This window comes from Carlito syrichta, unplaced genomic scaffold (assembly GCF_000164805.1).
Source record: "Carlito syrichta isolate Samal-C Ts95f unplaced genomic scaffold, Tarsius_syrichta-2.0.1 Scaffold309002, whole genome shotgun sequence".
NCBI lineage: Eukaryota > Metazoa > Chordata > Mammalia > Primates > Tarsiidae > Carlito > Carlito syrichta.
The window spans coordinates 95,384-112,682 of NW_007253098.1; the positions used below are offsets into that span (position 1 = coordinate 95,384).

Sequence of the window (17,299 nt, forward strand, 5' to 3'; positions counted from 1 at the left end):
CGCCTGCGCACTGAGCCGCTCGCCCTCCCGGAAGCGCAGCTCCCGCTCGCGCCACGTCTCTCCGGGCAGGTCCTCCCGGGTCTTCTCAGCCGCCGCCTCAGCCCGCTAGGGGCGAGCCGCACCTCTCCGGACTGGACCGAGAGCACCATGGGCAGCTCGGCCCCGCGCTCCGCCTGCGCGCTGCTCCTGCTGCTTCTGCTGCTGCGGGCCGAGCGGCTCCGGGGCGCCGAGCTCACCTTCGAGCTGCCGGACAACGCCAAGCAATGTTTCCACGAGGAGCTGGCGCAGGGCGTGAAGTTCTCCCTGGATTACCAGGTGAGGCTGGACCCGGCCGCGCGCTCTTCTCCTTCTCCCTTCTGGGTCTCACTTGGGCACTGGCGCGCCCCTGACCAGAGGGACGCGAATTAGCCACAGAGGCTGCAGGGAGTGGGCATCAGTTGCTGAGATGAATTGCCTTTCCCGGGAGGAGGAACGTTTGACTCAGTCAGAGCTCCCCAGGACGGGCCCAGCTGGCCCGAGAGGTGGTCATTCCTGCAGGTGCGCGCCCAGGATGGGGATGGCCGGGGACAGAGACCTCCTCAGGCCACAGGGACTCTAACGAACGCTGCATCGGCTGGACACGGGCTCTCAGTCTGTCCCCAAGTCTCCTGGAGCGCTTTGTCCCTGCAAGTACTGAAAAATGGCAGCGAGAGGAAGTGGGTTCATAGTTTGATTCCTCCGCCCCCTCCAGCGTTTAAAGTTGGATTCGGGGTGAGCGCAGCAGCGGTGAGGATGGGTGCTTTGGAAAGGAGGGCGCAGCACAGCCTTTGAGTCCAGGCATTGTTTACAAGGAGTAGTGGTGTGGCTGCCAGCTTTGGCCCTTGCCATATGGCTCAGAAACGCTCAGCTCACGTCTTCTTTAAGAGATCCTGTGGCTTAGAGTTGCCGGGAGTAGGTCTTGGGTGAGGGGTCTGCCCCTAAGGTTTAGTGAGCAGAGCTAGGGTTGGAAGTACCTAGTGGCATCAGACTCAGACAGCCATCTGCTTGTGGACACATGCTGGCAGGCAATCCAGAAATGAGGTGGCACGGGCAGCAGAACCTGGGGCAAGCTGTTAGATCAGCTTCTCTGGGAATAAGGCCACTGAAAGGGTACTTGTGCTTGGAGACCACTTCATGTGTGATAGTCTCAGTCACTGTTTCTCCACTTTCACATCTGTGTGGATAGCATGCAAATCGTGGACAGGTTTTTAGGTGCAGTGACCAAAACATGATAATCGTGTGGCTTGAGGGGCCTGAGATGTCATCTGGTCACTGCCAGGGCAATAATCTCCTGTTAAGGGGTGTCTAGCCTGGGTTTAAACGTCCCCAGCAACAGGACACTCTCTGCTTTATGCAAAATTTGCTGAACAGCTCTAGTTAGCTTTATCTGAAAAAGAGAATATTTTAAGTTTGGAAGCAGAGGGAGGCTGTTGACTGTGTCCTTGATGGACTTTGGTTATAGCCATTGACTACTGTGTGACTTTGCTGTATGTGGGTCTTACTTTTCTTACGTTTACAAGGAGAGTTGGAACTAAGTGATTCCTGAGGACTCTTCCACTTCTCACTGATTCTATGACTGCTTCAATCTATATTTTTCTCCTTCCATTCAGTCAGTAAATATTATTAGCAGTTTCTAGATCCACCCAGCAAACCAAGAATGACACTTGCTCGGGATCCTGTCTCTTATTGGAGGGAGAGGCAGTAGGTGCAGCGTGTGTTCTATCTGTTCGTGCTCCAGGGTGGCCTCATATCAGACTTCACCTCTCCACTGTCACTCCCAGGAGGCCAGTTTGCAGTCTGAGGATTGTCCAGTAGTTGACTGGCACTTGTTGGGCACTTGCTCTGTGTCCGACACTGTGCCAGACACTTGAGATGTGATACCTCATTGAATCCTCACCTCAACCTTATAAGGTAGGTATTACTACTTTCTAGATGAAGACACATCCTCAGAGAGTAAAGGACAGGGCTAATGAGTGGCAGTACCCTAAGGAAGTGACTTGCTCCATATCTTGTGGTAAGATAAAGAAGCAGTGGCATCTAGTTGCCTCATACAGTTTCTAGGGCAAATCTCCCTCCATCTTGCTCCTGGTTTCTGAAAGCCTTGTAGCCCCATCCCACCAAGAGCAGTTAACCTGGGGTATGTTCATTCATGCTGCAGAATAGACCATGGTAACATACTTGAACACTGGAGCCAACAGCCCTCAGGCTAAATCTCAGCTTCACTACTTTCTCTTGTATAGTCTTAGGCAGTTTTCTTAACCTTGGAGCCTCAGTTTTCTCTCTTATACAATGGAAGGATTAGGCTCATTGTACTCCTGCAGAGCAAGACATTTGGAGTCAGGCAGACATGGATTCAAATCACTTTCAAGTGGTGTGACTAGGGCAAATTTACTTAACCTCATTCAGCCACAGTAAAATGAGAAATAGCATAACATCTGCCTTAGAAGGTTGTGAGGAATAAACAACAGAAATGTTTGTAGAGTTTGATCACAGTGCCTGGTTGGCAAATGGTAAGTGGTGGTTGTCCCTCTGATAACAGCAAACTTTTTCTGGTTGTCAGGTCATCACTGGAGGCCACTATGATGTTGACTGCTATGTGGAGGACCCCCTGGGAAATACCATCTACAGGGAAACCAAGAAGCAGTATGACAGCTTCACACACCGGGCTGAGGTCAAGGGCGTCTATCAGTTTTGCTTCAGTAATGAGTTTTCCACCTTCTCTCACAAGACCGTCTACTTTGACTTTCAAGTGGGCGATGAGCCCCCCATTCTCCCAGACATGGGGAACAGGGTCACAGCTCTCACCCAGGTGAGTGGACAGTAACATTGACATGCCTGCTGGACCTCCCTAGCATTTTCCTCCTTTTCATCTCTGTCTCAGCTCCTGGGCTGAGTCATCGTCCTTTCAGCTCCCAGTTGGGAAGTCTCTTTCCTAAAGGACACTGTTGTCCTTCCCATCTTCCTTTCTGTTCACTAACCAGATTCCTGCAGTACATTCCTCTGCTCCTTCATTCTCATTCTGTCTCTCACACACTACCACTTTCGAAATACCGCTGTCATGTACCTCTCTGCTTATGTGATGTGTCTGTAATATGAAGACCAAAATCTTCCTTTGTGTGGTGTATTAGTTAAGGTAACACGAGGTGTCCTAACAGATGCACTCCACATACCACTGGCTTAATACAATAGAAATTTATCCTCACTTTTAATAATGTAGAGAAGGTTGGTGGGAAGCTTTCCCCCATGATGTGACTCAGGGATTCAGACTCTTTCTTTCTTGTCATCTTTCTGCCTTCTTTTAGGGCTTTGGAGTTCTCTGTCTCTAGCCACCAAAAGAAGGAGAGAAGGAGAAGACCCACTTGCTTCTTACAAGCCTGGGTCCAGTAGTCACACATCTCACCTCAGCTCATGTCCCATTGGCAAATCGGGATGGCAGACCTTACCTCTTGGCAACAACTCCATGCTGTGGAAGAGAAACCATGACATTTTTGGAGGACAGATAGTCATCTCTGTCACACATGACTCTCAAGGTTAAATTTTATCTGATCCAGCATCCTTCATGCATCTTCCCTTCTGCTATTTAAGCTCCTCCTTCCCTTTCTGAGGGCTAGGACCCTGGATGCTTTACTTTTGTATCCTCAGTGCTCCAGTGCATGAGGTGTGGCACAGAAAGGAACTCACCAAATATTTGTCAAATGACTGAGCGTCAGGGCCCAGGAAAACCTGTAAGACAGGAACAATCGTTGATGACTGCACTTGTTCCAGACCAAGGTCAGAGAGTCTTCTTGAGTCTTCAAAGAGGCATATTACCTTTTGGGTTGCTCTCCAAGGTGGTCCTATGCTTTGGACCTCTGTGACTTTGGGTGCAGTCATGAATTTCTACGCGTTTATTTGCCTAGTCTTCCACCTTCCCTAAGCAGTTGGAAGTTAGAGTTGCATTGTCCAATACAGTAGCCACCATCTACATTTCACTATTTTAGTTAATTGCAGTTAAACATTAACCTCATTTGCACTATGGCAATACTTCAAGTACTCAACAGTCACAGGTGGCTATTGGTCATGCATTGAAAGTTCCACAAGACAGTGCTGGGTTTGAGCTTGGCAATGTGACTGCTGTTAGAAGATCAGCCAAGCGTGTGTATTTGTGTGAGGTCTTTTGCAACCGATACTCTTGAGAGTTCAGTTGGCCACTGATGAAACAGCCTCTAAGTAGAAGATTATGTAAGTCTACAGAGCTGAGCTAAAGGACTTCCTTCTTTAACCAGTAGGAAACAAATTGTTAGAGAAAAGGCTCAGTTGATTAGGTCAATAGAGAACTTTCCTGGAGCTTGAGCAGTAGAGTTTGAATTTGTCGAAGAGTAATGTATGCTTCCCTTCTCTTATGTCTCAGAACCTCTTCTTTGCTCCTGCTCAGCCTCCAAAGAGGTACTTCCTTTCATTTCTGTACTCTGACCCCTCTGTCTTGAACCATCTGTGCCTGCCTTGAGAGCTGTAGCTCACCTATGGTCAACATTCACTCAGTCTATACGCTGTGCCTGCAGGGAAGGATGAGAGTGGATGGTGCTGTCCCTGGTGTCAGGAGCCCTGCAGGGAATTCACCCCTGTGGTAAAATTAGCCGTGGAACGCTATGGTCAGAACTGTGATTGAAGGACCAAGGGTCTAGGGGAGGCACCAGCAAATTTTTCCAGGTGAGTCAGGAAGGCTTCTGGGACATCTACTTCTGTGATTTCTCAGGTCAGGAAGGCTTCTGGGACATCTACTTCGTGATTTCTCTGGGAGAGCTGCAGCTTAAAAGTGAAATTGTGAGCCGGGCTCAGTGGCTCAGCCTGTAATCCCACGCCTTTGGGAGGCTGAGGTGAGTGGATTGCCTGAGCCTGCGGGTTCGAGACCCACCTGGGCAGCGAGACCTCATCTCTACAATAAATCAAAAAATCAGCCGGGCATGGTAGCGCATGCCTGTAATTCCGGCTACTCGGAAGGCTGAGATGGAAGGATTGCCGGAGCCCAGCAGGTCGAGGCTGCGGTGGCCGGGAGCGGTCACTGCACTCCTGTCTGGGCAACAGAGTGAGACTGCAACTCAAAAAAAAAAAAAAAAAAGTGAAAGTGTGGGAGGTTGCCCAGAGGTTTGGGCTCCTGGGTAAAGAGAACAGGTGAAATATATGAGGTATAACTTGGAGCTCTTCTCATTGGCACTTTTTATCTTGTTTGATTTGGATGCCCTTTTAGCAGCTCCTGTCTTATGTCCCTCACTACACTTCTTGCAGCACTGTGGCGGGCCAGAAGCTCTGTTTTCTGACATCAAAATATATACTAGAATGAAAGAATAGGATTCATAGTGACCAGGACCCAGGCCAGGTATTCAGCCCAGAGGGACTTGTCTCAGGCATGAGTTCAAGAAAACTGGCTCCTAGGAGAGCACATGGGCCAGGAAAACAGGGGAAGCCAAGCTTGAAGTGCTCCGACTTCCTAAGAGTCTGGGCAGACCCTGGTGGAGGCTGAAGCTTTCTGATGGAGGTCAAGAGTCAGGGCAACCCCAGTGGTGGTCTAGGAAGGAATAAAGGTTTTCCCGACCATGCTCTGCTTCCCTGCCTCTGAGTTATTGAAGAATTTGAAGTCTAGGTACTTCTGTCAGTGGAGGCCTGATGATGTGAGGGCTAGAGGGATTTACAGACTAAAGACCTCAGCATCAGCAGGTGGTAGAGATGGGGTGAATGTCAGCTTGGGAATGGAGTCATGGGGTGGTGCTGGAAGGGGCATGGGTCAGGGTGTCTCAGAGACCAACTGTTGTGATGGAGCAGTGACCATAATCCCAGTGAGGCTCCAGGACTAATGGTCTTAGCAGGATGGAAGGTCACATAGCAGGAGAGCTGGGACCCATGGCCCTGGGAAAAGGGACTCTGAAGCATAGGGTTCTGCTGGTTTTCTGCTGGGTGGGAAGCAGGCTGGAGGGGTTGCCCAACTGAAATTTTGTGGTAATGGACTGAAGAGATTTCTTTGAGACTAGCACTAACAGGAGATCTCCGTGGATAGAGAAATGGTGTGTTGTTATGGTAAGGGTAGGGTGAGTTTACCTGTGATTCTTGTATCTGTGAGTCTGTGATTCTTAATGTATTGCTCTGGGATCTCTTGTGGGGCCTGTGCCAGGTCCTAAAGGTGTCTGCAGGTTAGGTGACAAGAAAACTGTAGAATACCACCCTCCATTACCCTCTGGGAAATGGCCCCTTCCCTGTCACTGATCTGATCTTCTGATCTGAAACTTTTAATTCAAAAGCCACTGGATCCTCTTCCTGCAATACTAGTGCCGGTTCTGACTGGTGTCACCTGATCCAGGCCTTTAAAGTGATGCCCTACATGGATGTCTGACTTGTCCTATGTCTGGGGTGTCTACTCCTGTGATTTCTGTGTCCTCCCCCTTTCTCTGCCTCTTCCCTCCCTCCTTCCTCTCCAGTGATTTTGGACCCTGGTAGGAGGCTGGAGATGCTGACCAATGCTGCGAATTCTCAGGCCAGGGCCAGGGTCCAAGGAACTCCCAGTCGAATGAGTCTGATGCACACTTGGAATTTTTGATTGAGCTTGCGACAGAAATAAACATGGAGAATGGAATTCTAGCCTGGAAAGCTAAATGAACCCTTTCCTAGTATTTAAAAACAAAGTCTCCCTGGATTTATTTATATAAAATGTGTATATATATATGTATGTATGTATGTATGTTGTATGTGTATATATATGTATGTGTGTATGTTTGTGCATTGTATGTGTGTGCCATACACATTTGCACATATATAACCTGCAACCATGACATACATACATATACACATGTGTGTGTATTTCTGCCCCTCCCACTGAGTTCAAGAGTGATCTACTTTGTTATCAAGTCTTGTGACTGCAGTGCCCCAAACTCTATCAGATCCACTCTCCTTAACTTCAACTTCTCTTGCAAGCAGAACTGCAGCAATCTGAGTGGTTTTCCTGCCTCTAGGCTGGTTTCCATCCAACTCTTTCTCCATCATGGCTAACAGAGATGGATTCTTTTCAAGTAGGCTTCTAATCTCGCCAGTCTTCTGCGCACAGAGCAACATGATAAATCTTGACCTGAGAGGCCCCTTAATGTGTTCTGCCTCCTCAGAACTTCTTCCCCATGCAACCCCTCCACCACATCAGTTCCCGATCCTAGGCTGGGCCCTGCACAGTTCTGTATCCACACTTCTGCCACCTGGAATGCCTTCTTATCCTCAGCCTGGTGACATCCCACCTCTTGTCAAGACTCAACTTGTCACATGCTGTGGCTAGTCCTCTGTCTCCTCTGGCAGGATGAACAACTTTCTCGGTGAGAAAGAGTCTGTTGTCGACTCTTTTCACATTACATTACAGTTGAGTGATTTTTTTTCCCCTTCAAGTTGTGAACTTTCTGAGACCCAGTACTATGTCTGGCTCTGATTCTCAATTCTCTGGGTCTAGCATAGCACCTAGAAGACAATTGGGCATTGAATAAATGTTTGAATGAATGAATTAGTGGAAATTTGAGCTATGAAAGAAAACTCAGCATGATTTGAAATTCTTGTAGTCTCTCCTGAGTCCCCAAGCCCCATCTCTAGTTGTGATCTTCCAGGGATCACAAGGGAGATGTCAGTATGGAACTAATAATTTGCCTTCCCAAGTCTGAGGTTATAGGTAGTATCTGGCAGGGAGCACAGGGGAGACTTCTAGAAATGCCATATCATGAGTCATTTTGGCACGGGCTTATATAGGTTAAGCTTGGCTTCACATTGTGACCTCGTTCCTAGTTCCTTCCCAGTTTAGTCTCCTAGTCCATCTTCAGGACTGCAGGCATGTTTTAGTGAGCTTTGGAAGCATCCCCAAGAAAGGAGCAACCCCACGAGCACCACCATTGCCCCCTAACATTGCAGGTCTGCACCTGAGCCTTCTCTTTGGGTAGTTGGCATTTGAAGCCAGTTGGCACTTGGAAGTCCCTTTTGGAGTCAACTTCTTGATGTTAGGAGCCCTTCTCAGGATTGTGTGTCCCTTTTTCAATATCAAACATCTGTAGGGATAGCCTGCCTAACAAACTTGAGGAGGTGGAGAAGCCCAGTGCCAAGAGGAGATGGTCTGTAGCCCAATATAACAGGGCATACAGGATGTCACTGGGAATGCAGGACAAAGGTACCCTTTGGGAACACATTGAAGCACAGACTTGTTCTCCACTGGATTCTGTTCCTTGAGCTGGTACCCAATCCAACTCCACCAGTTCCATATGATACACAGTGACCATGTCACCTTTCTATCTATGTGACATTTCACCGCTTCTTGCCCATGGATCCAGATAAGAGAATCAGCTATCATATGTAGAGGAAACCCATAACCTGGGGGGTAGACCAGTTGCCTGACAGATGGAAGCTGCTGCCCCCTAAGTGCAGAAGCTGCAGGGACACTTTTGTTCTTCCTTACACGGTCTAGTTGAGCTCCTAGAATACCCAATGAGGCAAGTAATGGCAGCACCATTTTTTGGCCATAGTTTTCTGTTTACTTTCTAGAAATGGTTCAACTTGAGAGAAAAACGAGGGTTCTTGGGGAGGGAAGTCATATGTGATTTCAGTCTTTTCTAGCTTCTAATATCTCTTTTAAATAGTTTGCCTTTGGAATTTGGAAACGAAAGCAAGTGTGCATACTTTATGAATTTCTCGAGCCTGAGAACTTACTGTTGGGATAGAATGTTCTAGGTACACTGGTGTTTTAGAGGCTGATCTGAGTAAGAACTCACATTCTCCCACAGGCATAATGTATTAGCTGTCTATTGCTCAGTAACAAATTACCAAGACTTAGCAGCTTAATATAATCTCCATTTATTACCTCACAGTTTTGTGTTCTGTATGTCGGCCTCTGGTCTGGGTCTCAAAAGGCTGATATTGAGATGGTTAGCCAGGTTCGGCTCTTCCTGGAAACTCTGGGGAAGTGTCTGCTTCCACGTTCATTCAGGTTGTTGGTGGAATTCAGTTCCTTGAGGTTGTAGGACTGAGGTTCCCATTTCATTGCTGACTGTTGTGTCCTCAGCCTCTGGAGGTCTTTTTCTGGTGCTGGCAGGTGGCACCTCCACCTTCAAAGCCAGTGTGGTGCTTTGAATTTCTCTCATGTTTCAAATCTGTCTGAATTCTGCAACCATCTGTTGAAAGCTCCCTGCTTTTAAGGGCTCATGCAGTTATTTCAGGCCACTGAATAATCTCCTGATGCTAAGGTCAAATGTGTCCTATAACATGAGGTAGTCACAGGAATGACAGCTCATCATATTCACAGGTTCCTACGATTAGGGCAGGGAATCTTGGTGGAGGTGTTAGGATGCATTTACAGAATTCTGCCTATCACACTGAATGCTTTAGCAGGTAAAGAAAGCTGTGAAACAGTGTGTATTACATATGAACATATTGTGCATATGTGTGCATGTTTATACATCTCTGTGTCTTTGTATGTGTTTGTGTATACATGAGACATGCATGTCTTCATGTATTTGTGTTTATATGTAAAACTATAGGCAGCAATTACATAATAGAATGAGCAGCGGATTTAGAGTGCATCACAATTGTGGTTTGGTTCACATTCTACTGTGTGGCCTTGGGCAATTCATGTAGCCTCTTCGAGCCTCAATTTCCTCATCTATATGTGGGATAAGTAGTCAGTCAGCCCTCCTTAATAGTGAGGATCATAAGCCATGCATCTTAGGAGTATTGTGAGGATTAGATAAGAGAACACAGGGCAGTGCTTGATAATAGGCTCAGGACCAGGACAGATGAGTCAAAATAGAGACTTATGCCTTTATTTCTTTGTGTCACTTACTAACTGTCTGACCCTAGGCAAGTTCCTTAACCTCTGTGAGCCTCAGTTAGGCTTATGGTGAGGATTAGATAAATCAAATAAAACCCTTAGCACAGAGACATGGTTGGCAGTCAGTAGCTGTTTCCCAGGATGTTGTAGACAACATTTGCTGTCTGCTGTATCCCACTCTTCTAGACTCAGACTAGCAATGTGATGCTTTTCTCTTCTTGCCCAGATGGAGTCCGCCTGTGTGACGATTCATGAGGCTCTGAAGACAGTGATTGACTCCCAGACGCATTACCGGCTCCGGGAGGCCCAGGACCGGGCCCGAGCGGAAGACCTGAACAGCCGGGTCTCTTACTGGTCTATCGGCGAGACGATCGCCCTCTTTGTGGTCAGCTTCAGCCAGTTGCTGCTGCTGAAAAGCTTCTTCACAGAAAAACGGCCCATCAGCAGGGCGGTCCACTCCTAGCCCAGGTGTCCTGCCCCGGGGCCCTGCACACCCCAGGGTGGAGCAGCTCTGCTAGGTCACAGGCTGCTGGGCTAGGGGTGCAGTTCAGGGTTGGGTGGAGCTGCATAGAGGAGTGCACAGGGTGGGTGCTGGTATGGCGGTCCCTTGCCTTCCACACTGATGCTTGGTCCTTGCACCCCAGTAGCTGAAGCCTAGAGCCCAGTAACATGAAGGTATCCAACTGCGTTCTGTGTGCAATACTGAAAACATGTTTACAGTCAGGCTGGGTACTGGCCACTGTGGGAGGTGGGCAGACAGCAATCCAGAGGCCGGGCTGATAGGAGGAACCCCGAGTGCTCAGATCACTGGGCAGCTCAGGGCCTTGCCTTTACTCGGTGATGCATGGGGTCACTTGGCTTGTGCGTCCTGTCCTTGTGCGGAACACAGGGGCTCGCAGTTCTGGCTTTTCCTCCCATGGGGCTCTCTGCACCTGTGAAAACCAGGCCCTGAAGCAACATTGCAGATCTGCCCACCCCAGGTGAGAACTGGTGTCAGCCAAGCAAGCAGGGCCGGAATGGTGCCTGGGTGCCTTGGTGAGTGGAGTGTTTCCCAGGAGACAGAACTATGGCTAATAAAAAGCAAGTGGAACACCCTGGAGACTTGTGGCTTTATTTCTTTGCGCTACAGGAGATCACAGCTTAATGAGGAGCATGAGTGTGTACATAAACAATGGAGTGTGGTAGAGCTAGCCTAGGGAAGTGCTTAGGTGCTGTGTGCACAGAGGTGTGTACACAGGGCAGGTAATGATTCCTTCAAGGTGAGGAAGACAGTGAGGTAGGAAATCTCCCTGCTGGTCCTGTCCCACACCAGGCCATGCAATGGGTCTTTGTAAATGCTTTTTTGTCAATGAGAACACCCTCTCCCTAATGTTTGTAGGACCTATTTCATCATTTCCTTTCTACCAAATGTTACATATTCAGTGACATCTCCCCGAGCCACTCTGTTCATGATGGCACTGCCTCATTTGTCCTCCTTGCCCACTAGTGAGAAATCAGTGTGTACTGGTCAAGTGTCTGTGTCATAGGTCTTGAGGCAAGATGGGATGTCTGCCCTAAACGAAGCCTATCAAGAAATCTGAACTCCTGAGCTGTCTGGCAGGTGTTAATCATTGTAGGAAGGGGAGCAAAGGAACCTCTTTTCGAAGATATCCCATAAGGCTTACTTACTTAGCTTGATTGAATGATGAATAGTTCTTGCATTTTGTATGTTTCTGATGCTATTTCTTTTCCCTCTCTTATTTTAAAATCATATACTGAGTATATATAAAAGATTACTTAGGAAATATATCCAGCATAGAGTGAAATACACAAAAATCCCAGGTACCCACCACCTAGATGAAGCAGTGGAACTACCCATAGGTCCTAGATGCTCCCTAACTGTCCTCCCCTCACCCGCCCTCTGAGGGACCCACCAGCCTGGATTTAGTGTTTCTTAATCGCTGAGAAAGGAGTTTTCCCAAAGCTCCTCATGTGTCCTCCACTTTTTAATGAGAACAAGATCTTTCCAACCTTCAAAAACGAAAAATAAGAGATTGGAAGTGACACCTGTTTTATGCACTAAGTAAGTAAGGCTTAGGAGGTATCTTCTTAAAGGGGTTCCTTTGCTTCCTTTTCTACAATGCATTATTAACACCTGCCAGACACCTCAGGAGTTCAGATTTCTTGATGAGTTTACTTCGGGGCAGACATATCTGTAAATATATCTGTAAACACTTATATTCCTTGTAAGAACAAAAACCCCACCCTGCTCATATTAAGAGATAATGTTGGCAATAAAGTTTGCTTTTTATACTTACTATTTATTAAATGCTTGTGTTTTGATCAATTATGTACTAATAAGAGTTGTGATAAATAATCCAGAAGAAATTTTTTTTTAACACTTAGAGCTTTATAGTTACAACTATATGAAACAAAAGTTAAAATCTAAGACTTTGTTATGGGGACATACTATAGGGTGCTCAATAAAACAGTTTCAAACATGAAAAGAACAGTTCTATAAGAAAAGCAAAGTGGAAGTGTGAATTTAAGGAGGAAAAGGAAAGATGGAAAGTTCTGAGCATTAATTTATGGGTGATGATGGTATCAAGTCATTCTGATAATTAGAATCCATTGGAAACTAATAGTGATGTTAAAATAGTGATGTGACTTTAAAAAAATTAATGTTTAATATATGCCAGAGATGACCTCCATTTTAACTATTTAAATTCATGGTGAAAAATTTTAGATGTCAATTTATAAATGTATGAAACTTCATGGTTTTTCAAGTTCTCTTAGAAGATACACAAGAAAAAGAGAAGATGCTGCTTTGGTTTGCAACCAGATCCCCTGGGGAGACTTTCTTCCCTTGACATCTGGGCACCTTGGTGGAAGAGGGTGTTTTGCATTGGCATTTGAGTTAGAGAACTGGGTTGGGTCTGACTCTTCCGGATTTGAATCTGGGTCTACTGTGTGCTAATTGTGTCATTTTGGGCAAGGTACTGAACTTCTCTAAACCTTAATTTCCTCATCTGTAAAATAAGGGAGTATTTTTATTGGGTAGGGACTTTGGGCTTTATGCATCATTGGTGAGCAGAATTAGGATTCACCCTATTCGCAGTAAGATCCATTTGAACTTGAGATCTGGATGCTACTGATGGGTGGAGTTTGGAGACATGTCTATCTTGCATAGAAAATTGAGAATGCCCCAGCAAAAAGAGATAAGACCTCTGACTCTTACTAAGGTTCTGGATTATTAAGAGACAGATATATTTTAGCCGGGCTCGGTGGCTCAGCCTGTAATCCCGCGCCTTTGGGTTCGAGACCCGCCTGGGCAGCAAGACCTCATCTCTACAATAAATCAAAAAATCAGCCGGGTGTGGTAGTGCATGCCTGTAATTCCAGCTACTTGGAAGGCTGAGGCGGAAGGATCGCCGGAGCCCAGCAGGTTGAGGCTGCAATGGCCGGGAGCAGCCACTCCACTTCAGTCTGGGCGACAGAGTGAGACTCCAACTAAAAAAAAAAAAAAAAAAGATATATTTTAAAAATTTGTCTAATGAAGTATGGTTTGCTCTATATCATAGATTTCAAGACAGAGTCATACTCTCCCATAAGTAATTGTGAATCTGGACAGGCAAACTAGCCTTGACTCCAAAGACCAAGAATTGGCATGTAGTACTGATTCTGAGCTCTTGGAAATGCAGCCGTCTGGCAGTAGAATGACTGTATGGTGTGAAAGTGTTTTAATATTCGCGGCCTAGGCAGGACACCCTCTACAGAATGACCCCGAGGGGGGAGGGGATATTTTCTTTGATAAAGATAATTTTCTAAAAAAAAAAAGGATAAATCATAAATCTAATACAGATATAAAATGAACAAATGCTAGGGATTGTATTTTACTCATTAATTAATGAGAGAACCAGCCAGATGTCATAATGATGCAAAAGATAATTCAAAAAACAGACACATTTATACAGGGTTGTATAATAGCTCAAAGACATTGAGCTGGGCTGGAATCAGCAACCTAGAAGGATGTGCTATGTGAAGAAAACATAGTTGCTGGTAGGGTGGGTTGTCCAAAGGTCATGAAGATGCATTAAAGTTCTTGTCTCATTTGGGAAAATCTATTGATCTTGATGAGTTTAGAAAGTCAACAGGGGCAAGTAAATATGCATTTGAACCATAGTAAAGGGAAGTCACCATAAGAGCAAGATTAGAAGAAATAATTTTGGAATTAGTAAAAGAAAACTTGATCTATTCAATGAAAAATTGAAAAACGGCAGTGCGGTAAATGAAAATGGGAAATCAAATATGTATACACATATATATTTCTAACAGACACTACCAATTAAAAGGCAAAGACTCAAATGAAATAAAAATGTAAGATTCAGTAATGTTTTCTAAAGGAACATACTTTAAAAAGCACACAAATATTAAAAATAAAAGGATGAAAAAAGACTTTCCAGGAAAACACCAACTAAATGAAAAGTGAGATAATAGTGATAGGATCTGACAAAATAGAAGGCAAGACAAATTATTGTACCAAACAGAAACATTATATGCTAATGTTAAAAGAACTAATGAAAGGAGAGAAAGAGCAGGTAGATACCACCACCATCGATGGATGCAGTTGAATAACAGTTTGAGAACACATAAAGCAACACACAGAATTGTTCATCAAGCTCAGAAAGAGACAATTCTCTACATCTGTGGGCAGAGCCCTCAGGCGTTGTAAGGCCAGACTAACCAATGCAAAAGCTCTTCAGCTTAGTTAAATGGATGGGTTCGAAATCAGAATGTAGGGAAGTTGGAGTACATTCAAGCTGTTATTTTACCAGAATCTTCCTCCCTCTAAGACACAACAAACTTAAGGACAACCCTTATTTATGCCTAGATATGGACAGCAATAGTTCAATAGTTTATTGTGATCAAGAAGATGTTACCTTCCGCGAGGTGTGGCCAGTCTGCTGGGGCAAGGTAGGCAACTTCTCGGACAAGTCAAAACCTGCAGGCCCATTCTCACTTATCACTGAGCTTTAAGAGGCCCAGGGTGACTCCTAGAGATGAGTTTGCAATTTCCCATGGATTAATATCTCTCTCCTGGAATACAGTTGGGTGAGATTCTAAACAAAAGAAGTCTGATCTAGTATTTATGATGTGGTATTCTGGGCTTTAATATTGCATGATATGGAACATAAATCCTAGCAATTTAATTTTGTCATTTCCAAAGTTTCAGGTTCATGTTCTCTCTGGCCTTAGGGAAAACCATGACTGAGGTAAAATTCACGGCCACTTTAATTCCCAGCCTGCACCAGAATGAATGGTTCTTGACTGCCCAGTATTCCATCTTTGTGTCCTCTGTGCTTTGACATGTTCATAACTCCTACTCTTGCACTTTCTATTCTGACTGCCTGGTTACAGTGGGACAGTCTTTAAACTCCACATATTCTAAGACAGTCATTTTTGGAGAGCCAACAGCCAGAGTGCATTGGGGCTACAGCTTCACCTGGAGCAGATCTACTGGGGAGACCATTCTCCTGTGACATTTATTTAGGCAAAATTATAAGAGTGCTGATAGAACACTTTTGGCCATACTCACATGCAAGCAAAATCTAACACAGTGGAATGACAGGTTTTGGAGCAAGTTTGGGGAGAACCTGTCTTTCTAGCTTTGGTGGCAATGACAGACTAGGCTGTCGTTAACTCCTTGCTCACCACCAGCCTGCTGTATCATGGCAACCCTAAACCAGACAGGGTACTTGCATAATGTTTACCTATTTTGAAGAAATCACGCAGAGGGCAGGTTGGTAAAGGTAAGGGTTTATTATTACTTACAGGAGGGAAACTTGGATGGCTGGTTGTATAAGGTTTCTGTATCCCAACAGATGTGGGGAGAGATTACATACCCCCAACGTGGGAAAGGGAGCAAGCATGTCCCAAGAAGAAGAAACAAAGATGTTTTCTCTTGGAAGCTGTCTTGAGTTCTCAGATATGCGTGTCTTCAAGGGCATTTCTACCAGACACAAGTGGCCCTGGTCAGGGGCCATCCTCTCAGTTGGAAGACAATTATCAGCAGGGGAGAAGTAGCTGGGTGCATGTTCTACATTTACTCCACACCCTGCAAGTTGGAACTTTTGGGTTCTGTGGAAAGCAACCATCTTTCTCTTAATGTAACTCTAGGTTGTAAACCTTTTTATGCCCTTGAAACTACTGAGTCATTATAATTCTGTTGATGCGAAAACAGTTTTATGCTATTTTCCTCCTGCAGGTTTGTGTTTCTCAGTGCAATATTTGACCACAGGAGAAAATAGTCTTTAGATATGACTTCTTTGCCAATAACTACTTTTGCACTTTCTGTCACTTCCCAGAGAAATTTTTCAAGAATTTGATAAGACTGTTTGCATTTCTTGTTGGTCTATTTTCAGCTTTCAGTAGTGAGTAGAAAACAGTTATGGCTCAGCTGCCTTTGTTCAATATAGACTGGCTACTGAGGCTCACATGCCCTTTGTTTAAAACTATTGTGAGAACTAGATTTAGTAGGAAAGAGCCCCCAGAGACCATAAAACATTTTCACATTAAGTAAAATAGTGCTGTAATCAGGTAGCTTCTCCTTCAAGTATGGTTTGAATTGAAACCAATTTGGTCAACGTATTATGCGCTCACCTTAGCACTAAGAAACTGGAGAATATATATCCCTCTAAACATTTGTTTTTTGGTATTGTTGACGAAAAATGTCAAACTCTGTAAAATACTTTAAAAGGTTTATTCTAAGCCAAATATGAGTGACCTAGGCCTGTGGCATCGTCCCAAGAGATCCTGAGAACATGTGCCCCAAATGGTTTAATTACAGCTTGACATTACACATTTTTAGGAAGACAGGAGTTACAGGCAAAATAGAAATCAATACATGTGAGGTTTACATTCATTCCCCCCCAATTCCTCCTCCAACACCAAGGCAGGACATCTTCAGGATGGGGCAGGGGTTTGGGTTGCACATCATAGAAGGAAAGATTAAAAGATAGATAAAAAGATATTCTGATTGACAATTGATAGGAAGGTAGATTAAGAGGTATTAGGGAAGGTAGATCTAAAGGTAGATTGAAAGATATTCTGATTGGCAATTGATAGGAAGAATTAATCTCTGTTTGAAGGATTTGAAATCAGTAGAAGTATTGCTTAGTTAAGATAAGGAGGGGCTGAGAAAGACAGGGTTCTTGATATGCAGATGAAGGTTTTAAGTAGTGGGTTTCAGAGAGAATGGGTGGCAAATCTCTCTTACTTGGACTTTAAAGATGTCAGACTCTTAGTTAATGCTTCCTGGATCTGGGAAGGTTTGGAAGGGCAAAGATCTGGCTATGTGAATGGAGATTCTGTATAGACATAAATATTTGCCCACTAAACATGGCTTTGCAGGGTTAATTTAAAATATGTTAGGGAAACATATTTTGTTGTAAAATACTTTTCTTTTCTTTTTTTTTTTTTTTTTTTTTG

The 17,299-nt window shown here is 45.0% G+C and overlaps 1 protein-coding gene across 2 annotated transcripts in view; it reads left to right on the top strand.

The window, feature by feature from the left end:
- The window catches only part of TMED3 (transmembrane p24 trafficking protein 3), a 25,395-nt gene continuing 8,096 nt past the window's right edge, over positions 1–17,299 (top strand). The window contains exons 1-3 of one of the 2 annotated variants that reach the window (XM_021716830.1): positions 1–315; positions 2,579–2,827; positions 10,059–10,300. In XM_021716830.1, the coding sequence (XP_021572505.1) occupies positions 148–315; positions 2,579–2,827; positions 10,059–10,295 (654 nt within the window). In that variant the 5' untranslated portion in view covers positions 1–147 and the 3' untranslated portion in view covers positions 10,296–10,300. Of the gene's footprint in view, positions 316–2,578; positions 2,828–10,058; positions 10,932–17,299 lie in introns of those variants that run through there. The other variant, XM_008066552.2, reaches the window with a different exon arrangement.